This window comes from Lathyrus oleraceus, chromosome 6 (assembly GCF_024323335.1).
Source record: "Lathyrus oleraceus cultivar Zhongwan6 chromosome 6, CAAS_Psat_ZW6_1.0, whole genome shotgun sequence".
NCBI lineage: Eukaryota > Viridiplantae > Streptophyta > Magnoliopsida > Fabales > Fabaceae > Lathyrus > Lathyrus oleraceus.
This window is the reverse complement of record NC_066584.1, coordinates 17,378,733-17,404,692: the sequence shown is the minus strand read 5'-3', so window position 1 is coordinate 17,404,692 and position 25,960 is coordinate 17,378,733. Positions and strand designations below refer to the sequence as shown.

The 25,960-nt window shown below is 35.7% G+C and overlaps 2 protein-coding genes across 3 annotated transcripts; one reads left to right on the top strand and one right to left on the bottom strand.

Moving 5' to 3' along the window:
* The first annotated feature begins 1,439 nt into the window (after positions 1 to 1,439).
* LOC127096638 (uncharacterized) lies at positions 1,440 to 5,904 on the top strand. Of its 2 annotated transcripts, XM_051035185.1 has the most exons (6): positions 1,440 to 1,807; positions 2,520 to 2,639; positions 3,079 to 3,314; positions 4,115 to 4,151; positions 5,112 to 5,169; positions 5,258 to 5,904. In XM_051035185.1, the coding sequence occupies exons 1-6, from the start codon at positions 1,691 to 1,693 to the stop codon at positions 5,335 to 5,337; spliced, it is 648 nt and encodes a 215-aa protein (XP_050891142.1). In that variant the 5' UTR covers positions 1,440 to 1,690; the 3' UTR covers positions 5,338 to 5,904. The 2 variants fall into 2 exon arrangements, with proteins under 2 accessions (XP_050891142.1, XP_050891143.1); XM_051035186.1 differs by lacking the exons at positions 4,115 to 4,151; positions 5,112 to 5,169; positions 5,258 to 5,904 and adding an exon at positions 3,702 to 4,075.
* Positions 5,905 to 11,854: 5,950 nt separating this feature from the next.
* On the bottom strand, positions 11,855 to 16,325 carry LOC127091218 (squalene monooxygenase SE1). Its single transcript, XM_051029785.1, has 8 exons — positions 15,721 to 16,325; positions 14,354 to 14,465; positions 14,068 to 14,242; positions 13,508 to 13,676; positions 13,060 to 13,278; positions 12,672 to 12,947; positions 12,217 to 12,495; positions 11,855 to 12,123 (listed from the first exon to the last, which is right to left on the bottom strand). The coding sequence occupies exons 1-8, from the start codon at positions 15,958 to 15,960 to the stop codon at positions 12,013 to 12,015; spliced, it is 1,581 nt and encodes a 526-aa protein (XP_050885742.1). The 5' UTR covers positions 15,961 to 16,325; the 3' UTR covers positions 11,855 to 12,012.
* Between the last annotated feature and the right edge of the window lie 9,635 nt (positions 16,326 to 25,960).

Genomic DNA, 25,960 nt, shown 5'->3' with positions numbered 1-25,960 from the left:
TCTTTGTGAAAAACAGTGGCATGAGAAGCAACTATAAGATCCCTAAGTATACCATGCAAATACCCGGACTGTCGTAGTATTTGTTCAGGTAGATGTAGATACATAAGTCGAGACCCACAAACCAAGGGTTATGTTTGACTGTGCTCATTGTATGAAGTGAAACATATGTCATCTGACACGATACAGTCTAGTGTAATTCGAAATGGCTCGATCACATGAGTGGGGAAATGGAGCAGATACGTGAGAATTCCTTATAATAGTCTTCAATATATTCTCACCCGAAGAGACGTGAAAAATATTGGTGGATCCATGCTTGAAAATAGTTTAGATGAAATATCAATAAGGGTGTAACACATGTATTATTAAATAAATATAAATGATGGTGGAATTAACATTAGTTGAATACCTTTAACTAACTCAGAGTTGAGGTACACCAAATAAGATGTTTCCAGTTGTACTCGTGAGTCCTCTCTAAGTTAATAAAGTATTTAATGTAGACAATGTCAACATAGGTCACACTTCTGTCCACAAAAAGGAGTGTGCCAATCAAAACCATGAAATACGACATCAACACACATTTTATGATATGCAACTTATGCATCGTCACTCACGACATCACATCTGCATTCAAGTGGTCAACATAATTTTTCATGAAGAAAGAAAATCTAGCATGACACCCGCTAGTGTCATCTATTTCTTGTTGGACAGGATCAACTCCTAAATATGTCATCATCAGGTCCAATCCTAGATCTACTGATTTTAGAGTGATCTAATAATCTTCTTGTGATTGGAAGATGTATGAGGCATGATACATCATCAAATATGATGATCATATCACCGACCAGAATATGAAATGATGACGTCTATACTGCTATCTCTCAACAAAAACAGACAATAAACCATGGTTAATATAACCATATCTAATCCTATAGAAATCCTTCATCCCAGGTTGAAAGGAGTGGATTATAACTTGACAAATATGCTAATCTTTAATGTAATGGAGTAGAAATTGTGAGAAACATTAAAAACGGTTGGTGTAGGAGTAGGCAGTGATGACCTTTTTTTCACTTGAGTTCAAATTTGATGAAATGAAAGAGAAGAAAGAGACAAATGTTTGTGCGTGAATACTTAAATGCTAACGTCCGAATTTCAATCTTCATAAGTTAAATTCAGAGATTGAAATTCAGACTAACCATTTAATGTGTTTGTAGTTCCGAGATTAGGTTTTGGTGTGGTATGTTGAGACGCATTTAGATTTCAAGATTCGTAAGTTTTTAATCCGAATTTAAACATCCAATCTATTTTAACTTAAATTTGACGTGCTTCAAATATAGTTTGTTATGTATTCGATGCGAAGAATAAAATCTGAATTCTAAAAGGTTGAAGTGTAATGAAATAGTTATATTAAAAACTAATAAAGCCTTGGGCTGAGTTAGGCCCGCTTAGGTGGACCTTTTCTATTCCCGCCCCCAGTACCACGTAATGAAAAAAAAACTCTCTTTGTCATGGCGAATTCGATTAACGGTATCTCATGCAGAGTAAAAAAGAAAGCAAATTCCGCCGATTATTCAAAAGAAGAAAGCATAGAAACGTGTTGTATTTTGGTGAAAAACACAGAGATAGATCCGTGTTTGGATTGTGGAGTAATCGTTTACTGGAATTATCATTGAAAGTGTTTTTTTTCTTCTAAATGAAGGAAGATGAAGGTGATGATAGGAAAATCAACGATGATAAATTTGTTCAAGATATCAAACTTTGGGGAGTTTTCCTCTTCGGATTAATCGGCGCTACCGCCACCACCTTCGCCGTGAGTTCTACGCCTTCACTATTCAATTTTATTTCTAATCATTTTCCTACTTTTTTCTTTCTTTCTGTTTTATGTGTTTTTAGGGTTTACATGATCAATTTGATTCTAATTTCATCACTATCAACATCAAATCATCATCATCAACAACGTTTTTATTGACTATTTTTGTGTTATTCACAAAAATCGTTTCATTTTCAATAGCAGAAATGGCGCATGCGTGTATAATTACATACCTATGTATGTATGTATGTATATAATCTTATATTCTGTGAATTTAAGGTTTTTGCTTGGTTTAGCTTTTGGAAGAGTCAAAAGCAATACTTAGAATTGACTTTGAAATGATTTTGAGGTGTTTGGTTCTAAGGTAGAATTGATTTTGCCTCAAAAATTGATTCTACTTGAAGTTAAAATTTGTAGGTTTTGATTTTGCCCAAAGTTGTCCAAATATAAATTATTTGAAGTTAAAATTGAGTTTGCTTAAAGTTATTCAAGCATAAATCACTTTACATTCAACTCACTTTTAACCTAAATCAATTATAACGAATCAATTCACTCAAAATCATTTTTTTCACAGCAGAACCAAACATATATATGCTAATCTTATTTTCTGTGAATTTCAGGTTTTTTTTGGTATGGAAAATTTAAGTATTTTTTTAAGAGATGTAAAATGGAATGAAACTAAGAATGATTGCTATTATTGAACTTTTTGTAGCTGTCCAGGTCTTTGAAAGGAGGGAATGTCGGTTCTTTTCGAACAACTTTTCAAGAAGAAGCATGGAAGAGGTACAATAAGCGACTGCAAGAGGAGTATGAGGAAGAGATGGAGAGAGTGGTGAGTTTTTAATCAATTACTTATCTCTATACTGATTTTATTGTTATTGTGGTAGTTGCAAGTTTTGTTGTTCTATTGGAAATACTCATTGCCTTTTAAAAGAGTTTAAGATTGAAGATGTGTTGTGATCTTTCAAAATGGGAAATCTTTTTGGATGAAGTAAAATTTTCTGCAATCTTTATTAGTTGATTCTAGTAATCTGCAAAGAAGTATGGTTTTTTGTTGCTTAGATGTTTGATTGGTTGGTTTATGCTAGGCATTTTTTGTCTCGAGCCTTATGATAATCACTTAGGATAACTCCTTTATGAATAAGATATAATAAGTCACAAATGATAGTCCCTTATAAATGATATTCACTTGTGAAAGAGTCGCTTAAGATTATGGTGGTAATCACATGTGATGAAGTCATTTAGGTAATGTTTCTATCTTCTCTTTATAGGAAAGAATAAGGCGTATGCAAGATGTGTTTAATAGAGAAAGGAATAAGTATAGACGAAATCCCGAGAACTGGAAGGAAAATGGTTCTGGTACATATCATCAGAATTTCCAAAGAGATGATTGGTATTGGAAGGCTGAACAAACCTTCAGAGACCAGTGGAAAAATTACCCAAGGGACAATGGAAGCATAAATTATTCATTATTATCACACCACTACTCAGTTTTGGGTCTCGACAGGTACTCACAGAAATCTAGTGTTTTTGTATATAGCATCTTGCATCGGCAGAAATTATATCAGAATGCTGTAATACCCTTAAGTATATTCAACAGGTTCAACTATATTTTGAAATTCAAAAAGATTTAATTTTGATCCTATAAGGAATTTTACACATTCAGCAGAAAAACTATATTTAAATTTCTACCAGCAAAAAAATTATGTTTAAAGATTCTATACTACATAAAACCTTAGTCGCTACAATGATCCGGGCTTCTTGTTTGCTGGTAGTTTGTCAAAATTAAAATCTTCATTATGTTTTGTTTTAGTCATTTAGGAATAATTCTTAAGTTGAAATCTTTGGGCCACTCATTTTGGGTCTAACTCAACGTCACAAAATTGGCTTGTAGGAGGAGCGATGCTTCCACTTATAGGTATATAGTTAGACCATATCTCATCGGATTCAGGACTCTCGACAAATGTGATTTGATAGAAATTGCTCTTGTGTAGTTATAAACTTGAAGGACCACAAGATAGCAAGGTTCATATATATTATGTTGTGAATTAGAAAATGTTCGATAACAATAGTTTTTCTTAGTGGATATATTATATGGTACATCTGGAGGGTCAATAACATATCTTAATTTGAACGGAAACCCCTTTATCTGATTTTGGTATCTGTTCATAGCTGATAGACCATTATGTGCGAACGGAAACCCCTTTGCTCTAATCATATACCATTTGCATCAAAAGTTATCAATAGCATGCTTGTTTGCATTCATGATTAGCAAATAAAGATTCCCTTTTTTTTTATGGATCTCAGGTCTAGAACGACACCATATACAGATGCTGAAATTAAGGTAATTTCTCTTTTTATCAAAGATATTATTGAATGCTTGCTTTGTGACTCTGATGATAGTCTTCTGTCTATTTCTCTTATTATCCTCTGGTTTGTATCATATGGCTACCATTGACACTTTCCATTGATGTTATTTGACAGGGTAGGTTTAGCACCACTATTACTTCTTAAATAGGAAACTAGTTTTGTAACTTGGGCACCAGTGAAATCACATGAAAAATATTGTCTTTGTGATTTTTGCTCTAAAAAAGTTATAAGACTGCCACAATTAGTTTGTACATTTTGCAAACTATCTTGATTGGCCTCTAGCAAAATCCTATGGTGGGGTGCCAAATGACATGAATATAAAGGAAATCATATCATATATTTTCAGACTATATGAATCTGTTTGGTTGCGAGAAGTGTGGCACGTTTCTTTGCTTATTCTTCACAACCCAACTCAATGAAGAAACATAAATATGTGGGACCCATTGCAATTTTTCCATACTTTTCAATTTCTTTGATAAAAAAGTAGGAGTTTCCCATTTCTCTCCTCTTAATCTCTTGCCTTACTCTCTCTTAGCCATTTTTATGAAACCAATCAAAGCTTAAATGGTACACCATTGATGATGATGGCGCAATAAATAGTCCACAAGCTAGGAAGTTTTGTGGATGAGTTTTTAATGATAAATACTAATAATACATTCTCTAACAAACTTGTCATGATAAGTGAGACATGTATGAATTTCATTCAATAATCGAGAACAATGCTAGCATTGTTATATTTATATAATGATAGATTTACAAATTACAATAATGATCTACTTTAAGTTTATACCTTATAAATATATTATTTTGCAAAAGAACTTAGTTTTCGGCATACCTTACTATGCATAACTATTTCTTATTTTGTCATCTATATATTGCTTTGATCTCTGTTAGGTCTTTCATTTCCAACATTTTATTCTCATCTCTTTCACAGACAGCATTTAGGACCAAGGCAAAGCAGTTTCATCCTGACCAGAACCAAGAGGATAGAGGTAGGTCTTGTCTAGATATCATTAAGATCTTGTTATCTTAATCCGTGTCATTATTACTTAAAGATTCATGTATGTGATAATGTGACAGTGGCTGCTGAGGCTAAGTTCAAAGAAGTTATGAGTTCATACGAGGCCATACAACAAGAAAGAAAGAATCATAGTCTGTAATTGCAACCCTGCCTGATAATCATGGGAACTTGAAGGATGCAACATATTTAAAATAATGATAATTTTGGGGTCGTGTCTAAAGTTAACCCTGATCATGGTGAGTCTTCGGAGTTCAACTCACTTAAATTTGTATCACAAAAAAAAGGTTGATGTAGTTCAGGACTGCTATGCCGTAACCCAAGGAGAACCTTAATTTTGGGAAATTATTACATAATAGCGGTGTTGTATTACAATGAGGTTAGTCGCTGGTCGTTGGTCGCCGGTCACAATGCTGTAAACCAATGTGGCTGCAATCTAAGACTTTGCTAAATTAAAGAAAAATCATAATAGCAAGGGTAAGTCGCCGGTTGCAGCTACAATTAACATCACTAATAAAATTTAAGGTTTAAACATACACTCGTTTGAAAATTTAATAGTTTTTGTACTAGTTAGGAAAGCTGCATGTGCTGGTGAGAATAGCACAATGAGGAAATCCGTTTTTGTAAGGAATTCAATTGAGCATGAGTTATGTTGTAATTATTATTACTGAGTACAATCTTAATGTATGTAGGATTACTTCTTTTTTTCCATTGGTTTTAAGATTACATGACAAATCCAATCTCCCTCGGTCTTAATGATGTTAATAGGAGAATTCTTCCGGCCAACACTCCCCAAAGTGTATGAAAAAAAAATCATTATCCTTGTAAAATCAAGTGGATTTTTTTAAACTCTAGGGGATATCAAAAATTTTAAAACACTATCGAAAATAGTATGTTTTTTTATTGTAAAAAGTTAAAAAATTTGGGATTTTGTACTGAAAATTCTAAAATCTCCGTATTAATTCTTTCAATCTTATTGGAAATTTCAAATTTTCCATTATAAAATACCATTTGATTTTTTGGAAATTTTAAAATTTTCGGTAGTTATAAACATGGTCTTTTACCGAAAATTTTGAAATTTTCGATATAAAAAATTATTTTTTATCATAAATTTTAAAATTTTCGTTGGTTGTAATTTTTTTTTTTAAAATTCCTTATGTTGCAATGAAATATAGAGGTAGAGACGACTATTGCTGGCAGAACTACCGATAGAGTGAGAGACCAGACTAGGACTGTTGAGGTTGAGTCTTTTTGGATACAGGCTGGACGAGTGGTTCCAATCGGTTCACACCAGAAACGGTTGGTTGAGCAGGGTGGGTTCTGCGCATTTCGTAGCACTTGATGCAGTCAGGTACATTCAGTTGAGCATTCCAGAGAGATGATGTGGCAGAGGAGACGGAAGATGAGGTTGTTGCTTAAAATGTTGTTAAAGAGGTTGTTGAGGAGGTTGCTAGAGATGTTGGTGAGGAGACTACTGGAGAGATTGTTGGAGTTGGAGATGTTGTTAAGGAGGTTGCTGGAGAGGTTGCTAGAGCTGAAAAGGTTGTTGGGGTGGTTGCTGATGAGGTGACTGCTGAGTAGGTCCAATCAGATGTTGTTGTTGATCCAGTCTCATATGTTACTATTGACACAGAGGTTACAACACCTTCGACTGAGTCCTATGTGCACACTAACAGAGGATTTCTTAGAGGATCCGTTGACCGGTCGGTACGTACTGAGTATGCAGACCATTTGGTGTTACGACTATGGCAATAAGGGGTATATGTCTTTTATGTTTATCTTTAATTTGTTTATTATTGTGCCATGAAAGTTAATTGCAAATATTTTTTATATTTTTTTGTCACATGGCCGTCCCACACTAAAGGTAACTTCACACGGTTCAAAGCTGAAGGACTTCCCAAAGATTCTGATGCCTGAGTAAGCCAGTTGGATTGTACGGGATTTCGAGCTACTTGATTTTGTCCACTGCTCCTTCACTATGCTTGACGCGTCGCTACTTACTTCGGAAGACGTACGACGAGCTTGTAGCGGCTGGAAGTTATGAGGCTGCCGCTAGGGTGTACACACATATAGTAGCATGTATTCTCTTTGCGGACAAGTCAAGTGTTTATATCGACGCCCGGTACATGTGCTTATTTAGTAGCCTCGACGTTACCAGTTGGGCTTGGAATTGCGTTGCATTGACCATCTTACTTGGAGTGACGACGGTATTTGAGACTAGACAACTCGCTGGTTATTTGAGTTTGTTATAAGCAATGCTTGAAATTATTATTTGTTGTTGATTTCTTATTTAATTATTACAAATAAAATTTCTTATTTATTATTTGCTATGTCTGTGTTTTGATATCAGTGCAGAATATACAAGTATTTTCCCACCATATGTGACAGGAGGGTGCAACATTCCCTTGTGAGGGCCCCACGGGCGAGGAGATGAAAGGGCAGACAGTCACGTCAGGGTGGTATTGCTGAGTACCAGAGGATGATCGATAGTTGACTGTAGATGTGTCATCTGGATACCATACACTGATCATAGAGTCCACCGTGAATTAGAGGAGTCTTCATTATATTCAGGTTATATGCGACGGGAGACCATAGTTGCTAGACACTTTTTTGAGAGGTGTTTGCGACAATATGTTTATGTTCAAAGTATCCCACGACCAGTTCCAACTATACCATCTACGAGCATTGATTGGAGTAACTTCATCAGCTCCGGTCGTGTCATTAGAGATCGAGTAGTTAGGGTTCAACACCTCTCGCAGTATGAGGATTGTTACTTAGAGCAGTATCTCACTGTATCACACCCTCGCATCACTCAATTTGTTGAGGATCTGGGTGATGCTGGGCCTTCTGATCCTGGGGTACCTGTTGATGATATGTCGCCTCCTCCTCCTATAGCTGATGTCGATGACCAACAGTGTCTCCAGATGAATACAATTATTATGGATAACCTCACGGGTTTGATGAACCCAGATGGCGAGGTTTATACTGGATTTGCTCAGGCTGCATACATAGCCCGTGGAGGGCCTATTTAGAGATCTTTTATTATTTGTATATTACTTAAACGTCTTCATCATAAACTTTTTTATTACATAATATTTTTGATCTTTCATTCATGCTACATCAATATAAACTAACATTTGATAAACAATTACATAACTTAAACATAACTTAAAAAATGGTGATAAATAAGAAAATTTGGTCACTACCAGATGATTTTGGACGTTTCATCATCTTCATTATAGCGTCGACAGACCTTGAAATCTTAGCATCTAACTCGATCGGCCCATTTGTTATACTATGACTAAATGACCTCCACATATCCTTCATATATTCATCCGTCTTCAACTCAACAAGGTTGTATTTCACCCTCCCGTCAGTATCAATCCAAATCTCTACGAAATTCGATCTTTCTCACCTTTCTGTTTTCGATATCGGTCACCAATTCATTCAACTTAGATGTCAGGCCGGCGAGAGATGTAATGTCATTCGAAAGCCGAAACTCTACAGGAGGTGAAGCTCCGTTGAAGTACACTTCTGCCTTAATCGAAAATTGAGGAAGAGACATTTTTTGAGATGTTTTTATCAAACAACATGTCACCCCCTATTTATACAACTTTGCACTTACTCTGGAGCACACAAAACTGTCAGTGCAATCACAACCATCCAAAACTGTTGGCAAAATCCCAAGCGTTAAAAATTTCACACAAATAAAGTATTTAATATAGACAATGAGTACAACCGAGGGGCCACTTGTTTGGTCTACTTGTAATCTAAATTATCAAAGGGTGTAGGTGGAAGACGAAATAGGTCACGTGCAATATCGCACTACTGACAGTAATATTTATTGATCTTTTCATCTTTATGTGTCCTTTTCATTTCATCTTTACAACACCATTACTTATTATCCGTGTGTTCCAAACTTTTCAGGTTTGGATCCTCCAGCACTTCTCGCACATCTCCAGTTGGAAAAGTGTACCAACTTACTCAGAGGATATGTCGCGTTCTACTGCATTTTCCCCACTCAGAGGGAACCAGACGACTGAGTCGTTAAGTGTATCTTGACTGCTTGGTTGTTGAGGACATGCATTTCAACAGCTATGTCGATCACCGTGAGACGCAACCATTTGACGAGATAGTGATATACTCTGGATGATTGGCCTGCGGGTCACGTCTCATTACTCCTCATCTATCTGAGCGTGTCATGCAGCAATTCAGCTACACTCAGACCATTCCCAAACACCCCGTTGTATTTGCTCATCCTGCTTTGACACATAGACAGATGGATTATATGTTTGATGATTATTAGTCATTTGGTGTCGGATGAGGCACATAGTACCATAGCCTCGAGCAACTGGAACTACATGGACACATAAATCATGTGGTTTTTCAGGGTATCACATCTGTATATGATGCAAACAGCTCCAGGAGACCCACCGAGGCCAACTCATAACGAGATACTAGAGGATGAGCATGCATAATTAGATTATGTTGAAGATATCTTGCCTAGATTTCGTTGCATTGTGGAGATTGCGCAGACAGACATTGACAAATATTTTTTCCCTAATGGGTTTGATGTGAGCCAGGTCCTAGATGCCATTATGATGGAGGCACGGGGGACATTTATGTATCGGAGGCAACGCTGGAGGACGGGGAGATTGATGGTCAAGGAGGCTGAGGAGTTAGATAAGATGTAGTCCGACATACACAGTAATGCATTAGTATATAGTAGTAGTTAGGGGTGTTCGCGGTGCGGTTTGGGCGATTTTTCCGATAAAAATCACCCGAACCGCAAGAGAAATAAGCATGCGGTTCGGTTTGGTTCGGTTGGCTTTTAGAAATAAAACCAAACCAAATCAATGCGGTTTGGGTTGGTTCGGTTTTTTATAATATTTTTATTGAACCATATATACTCCTATAAATAATGACATAACTTTGTGTTTAGTCATTCATACATTATTAAATAACATCAAAATTCATCATATTTAGACAAAAGCGTTTCATTAAATATACAAAAAATCAGATTAGACAAAAGTGGAATAAAAGACAAATATAAATAATAGCATAAAATAATATCAAAGACATTATAATAAAACATAAAAAAACATATGAGATGAGAGATTAGAGAAGATGAAAAAAAGAACATAAGAGATGCGAGATTGAGAAGAAAAGTGCAATAAAAACGTAATTGGAAGAGAAAATAGTAACATAAAAGATCAAAAAAGAAAGAACATAATAGATGACTTATTATAGTAGAATATGCGAGACCTACATGGGAAAGAAGATGAGAAGAACGTGTGATACTATTATGAGAGATTTAAGAAGGTTGAAATTGAAACCCTAAGTGTGATTAAGAGAAAATCGTTTGTAATTGTAAGGTTAAGGCATATTAGATTTGAGGTTTGGGTTGGATGTGGGATAAGTGAAGTTTAGGTTGTAATATAATGTGGTTTGGTTTGGTTTAGTTCGGTTTGCAAAATACAAACCGCAAACCAAACCAAACTGTACGGCTTTATTAAAAAATGACCCAAACGAATCCGAACCAAATGCGATTTTTTGCGGTTTCGGTTTGGTTTGGTTTGCGGTTTTCTATTGGGTTGGGTTAGTTTTGAACACCCCTAGTAGTGGTAGTATTGATTGTATTGTATTTTGACATCATGCTACTTTATTGTTGTTCTCCACTTTTTTGACATTTATTGATCTTTTATTTGTATAACATTTTTGGACCATCTGAATTTATGAACATCAGTTTTTGTATATTGATTGTATGGTTTAAATCTCGTCATATAACATAGTACATAACGCTAATAAATCTTAATATGAATAAACGTAAACAAAATATAACATGAAATATTATGTTCTAATACGTTACGGAGATGCAACTCTATAAAATAAACGAAGATGCATCTCCAAAATATTTTAATTTTCAATTAAAATTTAGTGCGTCTGAAAATACATTTTCAGAATCTGGGAACATTTAAATATTTTTATGTGATAGTTAAGAAACATATAGGATGCATTAAGAAATCTTCAATTATATTGACTTGAATATTCAACATGGAAGTGGACTTCATTGACCGATGAAACATATAAAGAACCTTGACCTTTGGGAATGAGAAAAATTAAGACAGATTTAGTAGAATTGAACACTCAATGATGAATGTAACTATATGATGCAAGGTTCTCTACATTAGGTTATTAATGGTATTAATATATCACCTCTTGCTTTTAAATATGAATTTAATCGAAATACACTGACAATGTAAAGAGATTTTACACCGTCACTTAATCCTAGACATTGGATATTAAAATAAGTTTGACTTTTATTTTAAAAATCTATAAAGTAATGCAAACGGATGATAATGATGAATCGACAGTGTAAATCTATTTACACCGATAATGTATAGTAATTAATCTCTTTGAATATCTTTTTATTCTATGAAAAAACAACCTACCATTAGTAAGTAAATGCTACCCTTATCTTTTGGAGTATGTGCTATGTCTATAATTGCCGTTATCAGTGAGTGTTTCTGGTTGAGTCCTTATTGTATAGTTATGACAATGATGGTTCGTAATGAATAGTTAGTTATGGCAATGATGGTTCGTAATGAATAGTTAGTTATGGCAATGATGGTGTGCCGCAGTGTTATAATGAAGGCCGGTTGGATTCAAATTTTCTAAAGTAGAAAAAGCATAATTGAACTTTTGAGACCGTACCAGTTACAACCTACAAAGAATACACACTAGGCCAAAATGTATACAATCTATCAGCATCAGCCTTCGTTCAATTTCTCTCTAAAGTTCGGATGATAAAGCTAACTCACTCTTGTGAAACCGGAGGCGTTCTGTAATAAGCTGGAACAGTGGCAGGGAAAAACATTTGGCGAATTCCTTCAGCCTTAATTATGGGCAAGATGATTCCAGATGCACCCTAGGAATAGATAAATTTGGTTTAGAAGAGTTAATTTGTATGCTATTTATTCAGACACAAAAACTGAAGTAAATATAATAGGTTTATACTTACAGAGAGTAATCGAGCTCCAAGCCACACCCGTTTAGGTGAAGGAAATGGTAATAGTAAACGACCAACACCATATACTGCGACAGCAAAGAAATGGAGAACCAAACTTAAGGGACGAGGGTTTAATCCTGAAAGTAAAGAGATCGGTCCTTCTGAGAATAGGCCCCCAAGGCTCAGATAATCAAAGCAAGCTTGGCGCATTTCCTTCCTTGCTTGATCAGGGGATGCACAAAAAACCTTGTAAAGGGCACCTGCCAATGTATTTATGGTGGATGCCACAGGCTGCAAATTGAATGACTAACATTAGTGTTTTAACTTTTAAGCTTTAAAAGCGTTGAGTGAAGTCAAGATTGGCGCAATAAAAGGCATTCTACTCCATCTTATTAGTTAGCTTTGTGACTGCTTATTTATTTGCATTAGAAATTTGATCAAAACCAAAAAAATGCATACAACATTACCTTACGCAAGGTATAAAAGGACTCAAGGTATTTGCAAAGTGTGGGTGCATCATTAAGGTCACGCAAAGGCTTGAGAAGATTTCTCAGCACCACAATATCCGACAGTGCTACTGTCATTCCGCCCCCTGTTAGTGGATGACGCATGTTGAATGCATCTCCCATCAGTACAGCGCCGGGAGTAGGACGGGGATCTGCTGGCATACTTCTGTTCGGCATTGTCCTTATGTTGCCTTTGTCGACTGCGGCTAGGAATGCATCATAAAGCTCAGGGGGGACCTGCAATCATTTGCAACTTATGGTGAACAAAATTTCATTTGAACCAAAAGGGTAACCTAACCACATGCCAAGGCTAAAAAGGGATTTATAGAACTTGGAGAATAATTGCTACCTGAGGAGCAACTGTAGTCTTTAGATACTTTTTCATATCACCATTTGAAATAGAGGGAACCTTCTGACCAGGTACATCAACCAGACAACGAATCTCTGTACTACTTATAGGATAGAAAAGAATTGGCGAAGGATCTCCAAGTATGACGTGGCCATGATTGGCACATGGAAGTTCACAGTTCTCTAAAATTAAGCCAACAAAGCAAGAGGGGTTGTCTACCTGCAAATAAAGCAATATAGAATGTTAATCCAGAATTCTACGGACTTTTGTGCATGACTGAGAACCTTCAGTAGTAAAAAAACGCCGGTATTGTAAATGACAGAAACAGCTCTAAATGAATTACAGCAAATGTTTTTTTTTGGTCATCATCGTCGTTTATTTTATAGAAAGAAGTTGACAATATGACTGTAGAAAGCCTTTACAGAATTATGCTGAAAGGAATTCTCACCTTAGGGTTGCAAAGAGAACGACGCAAGTTTGAAAAACAGCCATCACAAACAATGGTAAGAGGAGCATAAGCTGTCAATTCCTGACCATCTTTATTCTTGTATTGCACACCTTTGATTGTCCCCTTCTCTTCAAGTAGGGAAGTGACTGTTCCTTGCTCCATATTTACACTACACACATTGAAAAAGGAAAAACACCATTAACATATGCTAACAGGAATATATCTTCAGATCAATTGAAGTATAAAAAAGTACATTAAGAATTCTCAAAACTGATTTCCAATTGTATAATGAAATTTATATCAATTGGCAGTCCTTAGGATGATATGACCAAGACACAAACTAATAGCAGAAAAAATTGCAATATAAGTAATTTGGTTCAGGTAACATAAATATCAACCAAATCAACCCAAATTAAGTCCTAAATGTAGTAAAGGATCACAGGCAGTTCCAAAAATATAGCAGTATAGTTCCAACAATATATATATTACCAACAGAAGCTAGTAAAGGAAGAATACACAACACAAGCATACATTATACATCCAAAGGAAGAAATTATTACTTGGGAAGGGAGGAAGCTTTCTCTCGCATCCTCTGAATAAAACGTCCATTGTGAAAACTTCTGCCAGAGACATCTGAGTGAAACTTTTCCAAGGGATAAGAGAGACGAGTATGTTTCCCATCCTTGAAAAGAGCATAACCAAACACTTTCTGAGCATCAATCTTGTCCACACAATCTGCAGTTAAACACAAGAAAGATCATTCGGCAGGAAGATCAAAACAATTTCCCAGAGTATTTCCAGCACTCCTGATCAGCCACAACCTAAAAATTCAATAATTTACACTACCTTCAAGCCCCAGTTCAACTAATTTGAGATAGCCTCCAGGTTGTAGCAACTCTCCAACAATCCTGTCAGGTTCAGTCAGATCTCTTTCAATGACGTGCACTCTTCGTCCATCCTATATGCCACAATAATTAATATAGTCAACACTCATGTATATTTAGAAGAAAAACATTACTCAACCCGAATTGGTTAACACAACACGTAAGACTTATGGCATATTTGGATATGCTTATTTGGGCACATATGCTAGCATAAGCACTTGCGAGACTATTTGGAATTTCATAAGTTGTTTTCAGCTTACTTTCATAAGTTCTTCAAGACAACTTATAATTTATATTTAAACAATTTGATTTGATTTGATTTTATCTTGTGTAATAGAAATGGGCTTGTTTGGATAAACAACTTATTTGCAGCTTATAGCACAGGTGTTTATCAAAATAAACACTTTAGAATAAGATATAAGCCATCTTTATTTATAGCAAAAGATAAAATAAATTTAAATGATTTTTATATATGCCACGAGTTGTTTTCATAAGCTATCTTGAAAAACTTTTAAAAACAAGCTTAAAAAAAGTTTATGAAAATGTCATAAGCCGGTTTGATAAGGTTTCCCAAATGGTGTCAACAAAACTTATGTAAGTAGATAAGTTAAAATAAATCAATCCAAACAGACTCATAGTTTATCCATAAGCGCTTGTATGTTAAGCCCTTGTGCTATAAGCTGTAAAGTAAATTGTTAATCCAAACAAGGCCTTAAATGAATCTAATTGATCAACAACACAAACAGTATATGTTATAGGCAAAATAGAAGATCAACCAGCTAAAATTTTTATGACAAACAACAAGTGAGATACCTAATGCTTGTTAATAGACCAGTCAAGTGCATATAATAAAAATATGCCTATGAACACCAGAAACATGACACCAACACTGACACATTTTTTTCAGAGCGGTGTTATATATAACTCTGCTGAATTGCAATTTTAGTCAAAACATGATTCCAAATGTTCAATTGCATGACCACCACACAAGTGACACAACAAGTACGTGATCACTGCCAAATGCCAATTATATCATATTGTCATTTTCATTCAAAACAGGTACAGAGAGACAAAAACATTACTCGTTTTATTTTCCACTCTTTCACGTCGCTTTTCATCTCAAACAGTTTCAAATTTTGCTAATCATTTCCAATTTTGCTATATTGTACTTTCTCTATTAACAGATAAGGTTTCAAGACAATTCAAAAATCTCAACCATATAAAAACAACGCCATATTTAATTCAATTCAATTCAATTCAATTCAATTCAATTCATCATCAAGAATCAGACACACTAGCAAAACAAAATCAGCAATCAAATCACAATACCTTCCCGAGAGTATGAGCCAAAGCCGCGCCAGCGATACCGGCTCCAACAATAATAACATCAGCGTCACGGTTAAGCTTCTCCGATTTAATCTCTCCGGCATCAGTCGTCACGCTTTCCCCACGCTGACTCGGCTTCACCGACGCAGCAGAGTTTCTCTTCCCGGAGAAAACCAAACTGTACAACGCAAATAAACTCAAAACGGAGCTTAAAATCCAACCGAGCAAATACAGATCCATCATAAACCGATTCAGATAAAACTCGCCGGAAAAACAATTTACGGCGGTAACGACGGTAGAGAGCGGCGATGAATTTTCTCGTTCAAGTTTCTCTCTCTTGCCAAGGTGGCAGAGAAAGAAGAATGAACGGTTATCGGTTAATATAACAGAAAATGAAGGAAATGGGTGCGCATTTTATAGTGCATGCGAAATGCGAGGCTCATTGTTTATATTGGCCACAGACGCATAATATTAGCTGTCTTTTAACAATGAAATATTTCTGCTATCGTGCGCAAGGTGCGTGCCGCGCTGCTCTGTTGATGATTCCGATTGTTTCTATTCTTTGTTTCACTAAACCCTTAAATTTCATTCGTCGATTACTTCCTCTGAAAATACCGTAAAAAAGAAAATTGTGTTTTTTTACTATTAAAATTTAGAATTTAATAGATATACTCCGACAGTGTAAAAAAGATTTTACACCGTCAATTAATTCTATTCGTTGGATATTAAAATAAATTTGGCTTTTATTTTAAAAACCTATAAAATAATATATATGGGTGACGGTGATGAATCATATGTGTAAATCTTTTTACACTGACCGTAGATAGTAATTAATCCTTAAAATTTATTTATATTAGTTCTATCAAATCATGTAAATCATACCATTTGTTAATAAAATTAGGGAAATGTCTATTTTTTTCTTTTAAATTAACGATTTCTGAAAATTTTATGTAAAAAAATTAAATTCTTCATTCCACTATTTTTAGCTTTATAAACTCAATTATAAAACGTTTTTTAAAAAACGTCAAAATATATATTAATTTATCATATTTTATATGTTATTGATGGATAAAGATTTTAAAATGCCAAAACAAAAAAATATTTGTATGGCAGAAAAATTCATTTTTTTTATAATATCTTTAAAAATACTAATTTGATATGGGACAGAATAAATATTAACCATAAAACTATTACTACTTTCTTTTGTAAAAAAAACTATGGAAGTAATTATTAGTCATTAAAGAAAATATTTGTATTTGTTAGCATTATCCTTTGATTAATTATTTTTAATATAAGTAGTTTGGTTTAAAGTCAATTATGCGCCGAGAATGAACATTGTAATCAACAAATACCGTTTAATTAATTTTGTGAACAAGAGTATTAGTTTAATATAGGTGTTTAAGTGCTCTATTTGAATAAATAAATCTAATTAAAGTCTCGTATTTGTAATTTATAATACTAAGTGTTTATTAATATAAATATTTGTGTATAGATTTATCTAAAATATTTCAATAACAAAGGATAAGGACGCGGGGTATCAATCTTTTATTAACATAGAATTAGTATCTTAGGATGCATGCGAATAATACTTCTATTTTTTTTATTGACTTCAAAATCTATTATTTGTTATATTAATAGACACTAGAGTGACTCTGATATGATGGTGGAGAACTTTTGGAGTTACTTTGATGGCTAAATTATTAATGATTTTGTCTCTTATTAAATATTTACTTTTTTTTTAATTTGTGCATGATATTTATTTTGCCATAACAAATCGCATTTTTCATTCTTTAATATATATATATATATATATATATATATATATATATATATATATATATATATATATATATATATATATATATATATATATATATATATATATATATATATATATATATATATATAAAATGTTTAGGATTCAAGAGATTTTAATACCACATATTCATCAAAAATCTTAAGGCATTAAGGATATGAATCATTTTACTTGTAAATTCAATATTTCCACAATTTTTAGTTGATGTGACGCTTAAATTCCTACAATCTCCTCCACAAGTGTGAGTCACCCACATCACTAACCTTGATCCATAATAGAATCCACCTCTACTCCCCAACTGAGTCTAACCATGGCTCTGATGCCACTTTTTAGGGAGTTCGGGGAGCAAAACGTCTGAAATGTCAATGGATTAAATGTTTATGATCCCAGAAACCTTGATACCACATATTCATCCAAAACCTTAAGGCATTAGAAGTATGAGTCCTTTCTTTTATAAACCCAACATTCGTTTTATTTCTAATCGATGTGGGATTTAACCATTCACACTTGAATTCCAACAATCTGCAACATATTGATGTATTGAGGATTAAAGGAATACCTCGACGGATCCAAGAAGAAAACTTTCTAGGCAATGACAATGGTACTCCTGAAACACAAAAATATAGAGACATGTGATTGGCACTTGTTGGCTTATGGATCTTTCTCAACCAATACTAAATACCTTGAACAATATTTAGATAGGAAGAAAAGATAATATACTTGTAGTACGATGTATTAGGGACCATAGCCTATATATAAGGTGATGCGCAATTCGGGTTCCCATTATTTCAAAATGGATCATCCTAACATCCACCCGTATTTGAGTAAATACCCAACTAATTAATTATTGAATTAATTCTAATGTGTGTGTGTGTGTGTGTGTGTGTGTGTGTGTGTGTATTAGTAAAGGGCTTATGAGGAACGACGAGCGAGACAAATAATGCATCATCCATAAAAGTCATATTGGTCGCATGTATCCTGGATCAATCATTTATTTATTATACATCCTTTCACTAAATACATCGTCCAATTCTAGGATAACTTTCCCGACACAGGGAAATAGAGACGTGACATGTCCCTAATTCACAAAGGTGCGAAATGGGGAAAGTAGCCACACTCTCCTGAATAACAAGGAACTAAATTTTCACTCCGACATTCTCTCGAAAATGGTTTCCATACCAAGGGCATGGGATTCAGGCCTAATACGAATATATATATATATATATATATATATATATATATATATATATATATATATATATATATATATATATATATATATATATATATATATACCTCAACCCTTGAGTTTATAAGGATGGTGGAATATTCAAGCAAATACTAGATACACAGAGCTTCTTATTTCCATACATGAGCTAGCTCTAAACTTTACAACATTATCTAAAACTTCTAACAACCCTTAATCACAATGGGTTATCGCATATTGTACTTTATCAATTACAATAGGCGTCCACCGCGGGGGTTCGGTAGAACTGACATGGGCCACACCCATTACTACCTATTATTTGCTTTCACCAATTTCTCAAAAGGATGTTTAAGCAAAACGCTGAGACCGCTGCCAATACTATTGTCGGGTGTTTCGCCGACAATGGAGAGTTCACCTCCTCCTGGAGAAAGTACGGTAGACATGTTTTAACAGTAGACAACATACATGCCATTATTATCAAAATCTCGGGGAAAGAAACATAATCTAGAATCACTTTCTCGAATGAAGAGTTGTTTGTGTTCTTCCCCATAATAATGACCTCGTGGTCTTCACGTTGCAATATGATAATTGGGATGTGAAGTGAGTGTTAATCGACACTAGTTGCTCAGTAAATGCCTTATTATGGAGCACTTTCCCAGGGCTCTGGCTCGATCCGTACAACAACAGAGTGTTTCAAGGTTCTCTAATTGTTCTATCAAACAAATAAGTACAGGTGAAAGGTCATGTAACGCTCGAAATGAAGTTCGGCTCATAGGCGAGTTCCAAAATGATTAAAGTAAAATATCTCGTGGTGGACACCTTGTCTCCCTACAATGCCATCATAGGGATGCCCACCCTTAACTTATAAGGGCAGTCTTGTCCACCCTTCATTTGAGCTTAAAATACATTGGTTCAGTTTGGAGGGACCAGGGTTTGCCCAAGAATGCTATCGGAACTGTCGCATCACGCGAAAAACCGGCGGGAAAAGAAAGAACAACAGAGCCGCCACCGTGCGTTATTTATCCCAAAAGAGGGAAAGGAAACGCTCAGAGTAAACCTAGGAAAGAACATGGTCTCGCGACCAAAGAGGATGGGTTCGGGAGTCGGTTATGCGAAGGGAAGGTATTAGCACCCCTACGCATCCGTCGTACTCGACGGGATCCACGCACAATAGAAAGGAAATTGGTTGCTAAATCACTGCTCAAACTCACACACACCGGCTGAAAGAGACACAAGAAACTGACTGAAACTGACTCGGCAGGATATCGTATCCTGGGCCTACTTAGTCTATCAAGCATAGACATCAGAGTCGAAGTAGTTCGGACTGGGGAGACAACACATGCTCGCTAGGATATCGCATCCTATGCATACGTATCTTCTCGGACGAGAGAAGAATCAGAGCATTCGTAGCTCAGCTGACACGCACACAAACAGACACAGGCAAAGGCAAACATGGAGCCTGAATGCCAATCACTGGACTTACATCAGCATCCGAACCAGAACACACACAAGAAGGCAAACATGGAGCCCAAATGCCAATCACTGGACTTACATCAGCATCCGAACCAAACAAACCCACACTGGAACCCGAATGCCACTCGATGGACTTACATCAGCTTCCAAGCACACAACAAGACAAAACAAAGACACAGGCGCCCGGAGAGATCAGCTCATCTCCTGCCTACGTACCTCATCTGGTATGAGGATCAGGGCGACGTAGTTCCCCTACGGAGGGATAAAGGACTAGCCTAACCAGATAACGGAGGGAGACACAACTAGGGAGACTACGACTCGAGCCTAGATGTTATCATGCAAATTCATCCCTAAGTTAAGGTTTCTAGCTAACTGGCATAGGGGGCCAACCTATCCTAATCATGACTTGCACAGGAAGCAAGCCACACACACACTTAACTTGCACAGGAAGCAAGCCAAGCAAAACCTAACTTGCACAGGAAGCAAGTCTAAACTAACCCTAACTTGCACAGGAAGCAAGTCAAACAAACATACAAGCACAGATAGCACACACTATACACAAGCAAGTGGCTCAAACAAGGGTTAGGTTTTAGTCGAGGGGTCATATCAACCTCAACAAACAAACCTCTGGAACTGGGTGAATGTGCTCTTAACCTTGCCATTGAGGGGCTAAGGTGAAGCAGATGAAAGGTGAGTGAAGATAAGACTTCACAGCTCTTATCCCTGGCCTGGGAGAGCTTAAGACAAGAATGTGTGGGTTCAGAAAGTGGGAACCCTTCTACACATTTAAAACTGACTCAACTGTACAATTGTACAAGATCTTGGGTTTGTATCTGCAATGCATCAACACAGTGGTGTGAGCAAAACAGATGACACACAGAATAGCAGGGGATAGATTGCATATCCCTTGGGTTCTGCCAATTGCCTCTTCACTTAGGAGGACTTTGGATATGTACAGGGACAAAAGTAAACAGTCACAAACATTGCCTCTTAAGGAGGACTTCAGACAGTTGCCTGGCCAAGTAACATGCCAGGTCTTCCAGACTACATGAAGATAGAAAGGTATACCTCAATGCAAATTGCTTAATAAGCAAAGCAAAGCAAAAGTTCACAAGGAACTGAGCAACTAAAAGCACCTGAAATAATCAAGCAGACATTAGTATACAACTTCAAACAAAGTAAAGAGAAACAGACATCATCAGTTAATCAGAAGCAGATGGATGTGCAAGGCATAAGGCTTAAGGCATGTGAGCCAAGCCACCTACAAAACAAACAAGTTAGACAATGATATTTAAGCAAGCTTAATCAAAAAGAAATGGTCTCATTGGTCATTTGTTGGTCAACCTGAAAACATGAGCTCAAAGGTGAGTAACAGGACCACTAGGACAAGCCTAGGGTCAAAGAGGAATGAAAAAGTCAAAACAGCAAAGGGCAAGCATCCAAAATCATGTTCAAACAATTAAGAAACACAACCAATTGGGTTCACATTCATATCAATCATCATCATCATTTCATGAACAGATTAGGTCAAGGTATAGCAAACAGAAGCTCATAGAAGTCAACAGCAAGACTTGAATCAAAAGCAATCTTAAACATTTCCAAAAATCACCAAATAAATCATGACCAATCACAACCCACAGCATGGTAAGCATGTCAAATTTCATCTCATTTGGACAAGTGGAAGGCAGTCAATGAAAATCAGAAAGTCAAAGCAATTTTGAACATGCTCAATGAAGTCAACCAAACATGCATCAACTTAGAAAAATCATAAATCAGAGATGGTGTATGATAAATGAATGGGACTAAAACCATGGCAAAGATGAGGATGTCTAGTTATCTCATGTAAAATTTCATGTCCATCTAATAAAGTATGAGAATTTCACAAATGAAATGGGAACAAGTGTCACAAAAAGTCAACATATGACCAAGCAGGGGAGAAAATCTCAAACAATTAGGAAAATTCCATAATAAAATCCACAAAAAATCACAGGTAAACTAGACATACAAGAGTAGGTTCATGCAAAAAATCAGATCAATTGGAGGTCAAGAAGCATGGTATAAAAAATCAGCAAGTTGCACATCAATGGTGTGACACAAATTGTCACACCCTAATTCAAAAAATCATAACTCATAAACCAGCAATGATAAATTCACAAACTCTACACCAAAATCACCATGAGTGTGTCTAGTTTAAGCACAAAAAATTTGGGGGCCATTGGATAAAGTATCACCATTTCACAAATGTTTTGGTAAAGTGTACAAAAATTGGTCACATGTCACAAACCCTAATGCCATTTAAAATTTAATGATCACAAAATTCTGGAAAAAATATGATTAAAAACTAGAGATTGAGATGAACACAATGCAAAAAATCCCATGATTTTTGGATTAAAATTGGATGCACAATGATTTTTGTAAGTTGATGCATCAAAATGAAATAATAATTGAAAACACACATGGTTTAATGGTTCAATGGGGTCCGGAAATGGCATTTTTGTAAATAAGCCATCCACTAAACAAAACGCCGCGTTTTGGCACGGCAGATGAAATGTTCCTATTGGCTTGCGCTAACAGAAGGCCATGCAGTACGTGAAGAACACAAAAATTCTGGGAAATTACATTTGAAAATTAGGGTTCTTAAGCACAGTAGCATTGTTCATCCCTTCCCAAATCGAGTTTCACAAATTTTTCCAGAAATCAAGATTGAGTACACATACATGATCAGCAAGCAATGACAAACATGAATCCATCATTGGTTTTCACTAAAACAAGCTATAACTCATGAATCGAGCAAGGAAAGAATCCATCATCAAACTTCAAACCAACATATCTTTGGAATTACTCAATCATTTTTAAAGCCAAAACCATCAATGAACTCAGCATCAAGAGACCTACCTAAAGCATGCATCTATTTCAAAAAACAAAGAGATCGAATTTTTACCAAAATGGAAAGGCAGATGAGATTCAGCTGTTGTTTGGTGCTTTTGGAGTGAAACAGATGAGCCTTAAGCTTCCTACAGTTGAATGATGCAAGGGACTTGGCTTGAGATGGCTTGGGATAGCTTCAAACAACTTCTGCCATGGATGAATGTTCTGCAAAAACAGTGCTGCAAGAAGCTTTTACAGGTGGAGAAACATGGTTGCAACAGGTCCACAATGTTGCTTGGACATTGTTTTAAGCCAGGCAAAGTTTTGTTCTTTGGGAGTTTTGGACAGAAAGTTGGAAAATGCCAAAAGTGTGATTTTTGAGAGAATGAGTTTTTTTCTGTGTTAGATGTGTTTTATGGCTGCTCCTGGTTTCATTTTTGACAGAAAAATGAAGTTAAGATTTTCTGTTTTGATGTTGCTTGTTGTTTTTGAACAGAATTTGCAATTTGGTGAAAATGCCAAAAAAAAAAGAGAATGAGATGAAGTTCTGTTTTATGTCTTTGATGGCTGCTACTAGTGTCTTCAAATGACAGAAAATGTGTTATACTTCTGCTGTTTTTGTGGTACAGATCATGGTCCATGGATTTGTGGGATAGAGTTGTTGAGAAATTGTACTTTCTTTCCAAGTTTCAAGCAAGTTGGCATGGGCTATGTGTACTGCATAAATTTGACTTTGTAACATGTCACAAATGCATTTTCAGATCATATTTGGATAGTAGGAATGGTGGGAAATGATTAATTTGAAAAGTCAAAATTCCACTCACTTGAATTTAATTAAGGCAAGTCCAAAAATGCCATTTTGATTGGTGAAGTTTTGGTGAATGAAAGTTACATTTTTGGAAAGAGGGGATCAAATGTGACTTGTAGGAAAAAACCCCACCCAAATTGGCCAAATGGTTTGAGAGATATGGCCTTTTGAAGTTCAAGAATTTCTGAAAACGATTCGATCATAACTTGCCAACCACACATGGGAATTGAGAGTTCTTGGACTTTTAGGAAATGGGAGAACAAGATCTTCAACTTTCATGTTGGGCAAAAATTCATTTGAAGCTTGTATCATGATGTAAGTTTGAGGATCAAGACTTTCCATTTTTGGTAAGTTTCAGTTACAGGTCCAGTTTCCATTTTTGGAAATTTCTGATCTGGCTTCAAATTCCTCCATGATGGTGTTTGACATGATATATGAAGACTATATGGACATGAATGAGACCTCTCAAACCAAATCCAACCATCAAAACCACTGATTAAATGGACAGTTGACCAACAGTTGACTTTTAGGGTTTCTGACTGACTGTGCATTGACTGATGACTTCTGATCATCCAATCCTTGACCAAAACACTTCAAATGGATCCCCAAGTCATGTGAACATGTTGGACCAAACCTAGGGCCTTGGCTCCTTGAGAATTGTGCTTGCTTGCTTGACTGACTGATCTCCTGATCAGTTTGACCTAATTTCTTGACTTGCTTGCACTTGAGGCAAAAGAGGCAATGCCATGCTATGCAATGGACCATGATATGCTATGACCTAATATGAAAATGTATGTACAATGATGGGTGCAAATTTGAGGTGCTACAGGAACAACCTAGAAATAAGAAGGGAACACGTCGCCATGGGCTTGACCCCTACCCAGAAGCATGTGACACTGATGTAGCAACTTGAGGCCCTATAGATTAGGAACTGAAAATGAAAGGCTCACTAATGTAGAAGACCTGAACGAAGTTTGCATTGTTCCCTTGGACTACCTAGTGACTAAGCTTGATACTTCTTTATCTAAAGCTAAAGAGGATGAGTTGGTCACCCTGCTGCGGAGGAACATCGATTTGATTTTTTGGGAACCCTCTGATATGCCACCAGCTCACCATTGATCCCACTGTGAAACCAATGTCTCAAAGGAAATGTAAGGTCGGTGAGGAGGAAAAAATGGCTATTGACGAAGAAGTGCAGAAGCTGACAAACACCAATTTTATAATAGAGGTAAAACACCTATCTTGGTTGGCTAATATAGTCTTGATAAGGAATGCATCAAATAAATGGCGCATGTGCATAAGCTTCACTGACTTCAATGTTGCATATCCCAAAGATCCATATCCCTTAACTAACATAAATCCTCTTGGTTGGCTAATATAGTCTTGGTAAGGAAGGCGTAATATATAATAATGAGTTATAAACCAAGACATTGAATATAACAGCTAAGTTAAACTGTCGTAACCGCTGAATAATCAATATAGGATAATTAGACGCTGACATCAACAGTGACATATAGAAGATTCAAAACAAGGCTTAATCACCTTTATCTGATCAGTTTTTTCCAACAACTTTGTTTATTATTTTACTTTATCAAACCAAACCTAAACCCAAAAAGATAAATACTTTCTAGAGCACGCGAATCGCTTTGTTAAAATAGATTAATCCTTATAAATACGAACATATAAATTCTATTACTTTAATGCATTTAGTACACTTGCTAAATTGTCATCAAGTTTTTGGCACCATTGTCGGGGGTTGTTGAATTATTTCAACAAGGATTTTTTTTATTCGAGTTTCCAAATTTATGTTCTTAATTCGTTTTTATCTAGTTCATTTCTACTGAGGAATTTTTCTTCTAGTTGTGTATGCGAGGTAAAGGAAGACATGTATTATTAAGCTTGATTTAAACTTTCTTTATTCACATAACTTGAAGGTTTATCAAAATAATTGGCTGCCTTAACTCTAGTGCAAGCAAATGTTAATCAGGTCAAAATATTATGGTGTGATTTTTGTGGTGAAGGTCATGCCAGTGGTCATTATGTACTAGAGGGATACATTGAAGAAGCAAAT

What these genes read in the sequence shown, in the direction of transcription:
- LOC127091218 (XM_051029785.1), bottom strand. Translation starts at nt 15,960, where the DNA reads ATGATGGATCTGTATTTGCTCGGTTGGATTTTAAGCTCCGTTTTGAGT. An exon ending in AAAGCTTCCTCCCTTCCCAA is followed by an intron (nt 13,677 to 14,067) that starts GTAATAATTTCT and finishes CAATGTGTGTAG; the next exon opens with TGTAAATATGGAGCAAGGAA. An exon ending in CCTTTTATACCTTGCGTAAG is followed by an intron (nt 12,496 to 12,671) that starts GTAATGTTGTAT and finishes TTCAATTTGCAG; the next exon opens with CCTGTGGCATCCACCATAAA.
- LOC127096638 (XM_051035185.1), top strand. Translation starts at nt 1,691, where the DNA reads ATGAAGGAAGATGAAGGTGATGATAGGAAAATCAACGATGATAAATTT. An exon ending in AGGAAGAGATGGAGAGAGTG is followed by an intron (nt 2,640 to 3,078) that starts GTGAGTTTTTAA and finishes TTCTCTTTATAG; the next exon opens with GAAAGAATAAGGCGTATGCA. An exon ending in TCAGTTTTGGGTCTCGACAG is followed by an intron (nt 3,315 to 4,114) that starts GTACTCACAGAA and finishes TATGGATCTCAG; the next exon opens with GTCTAGAACGACACCATATA.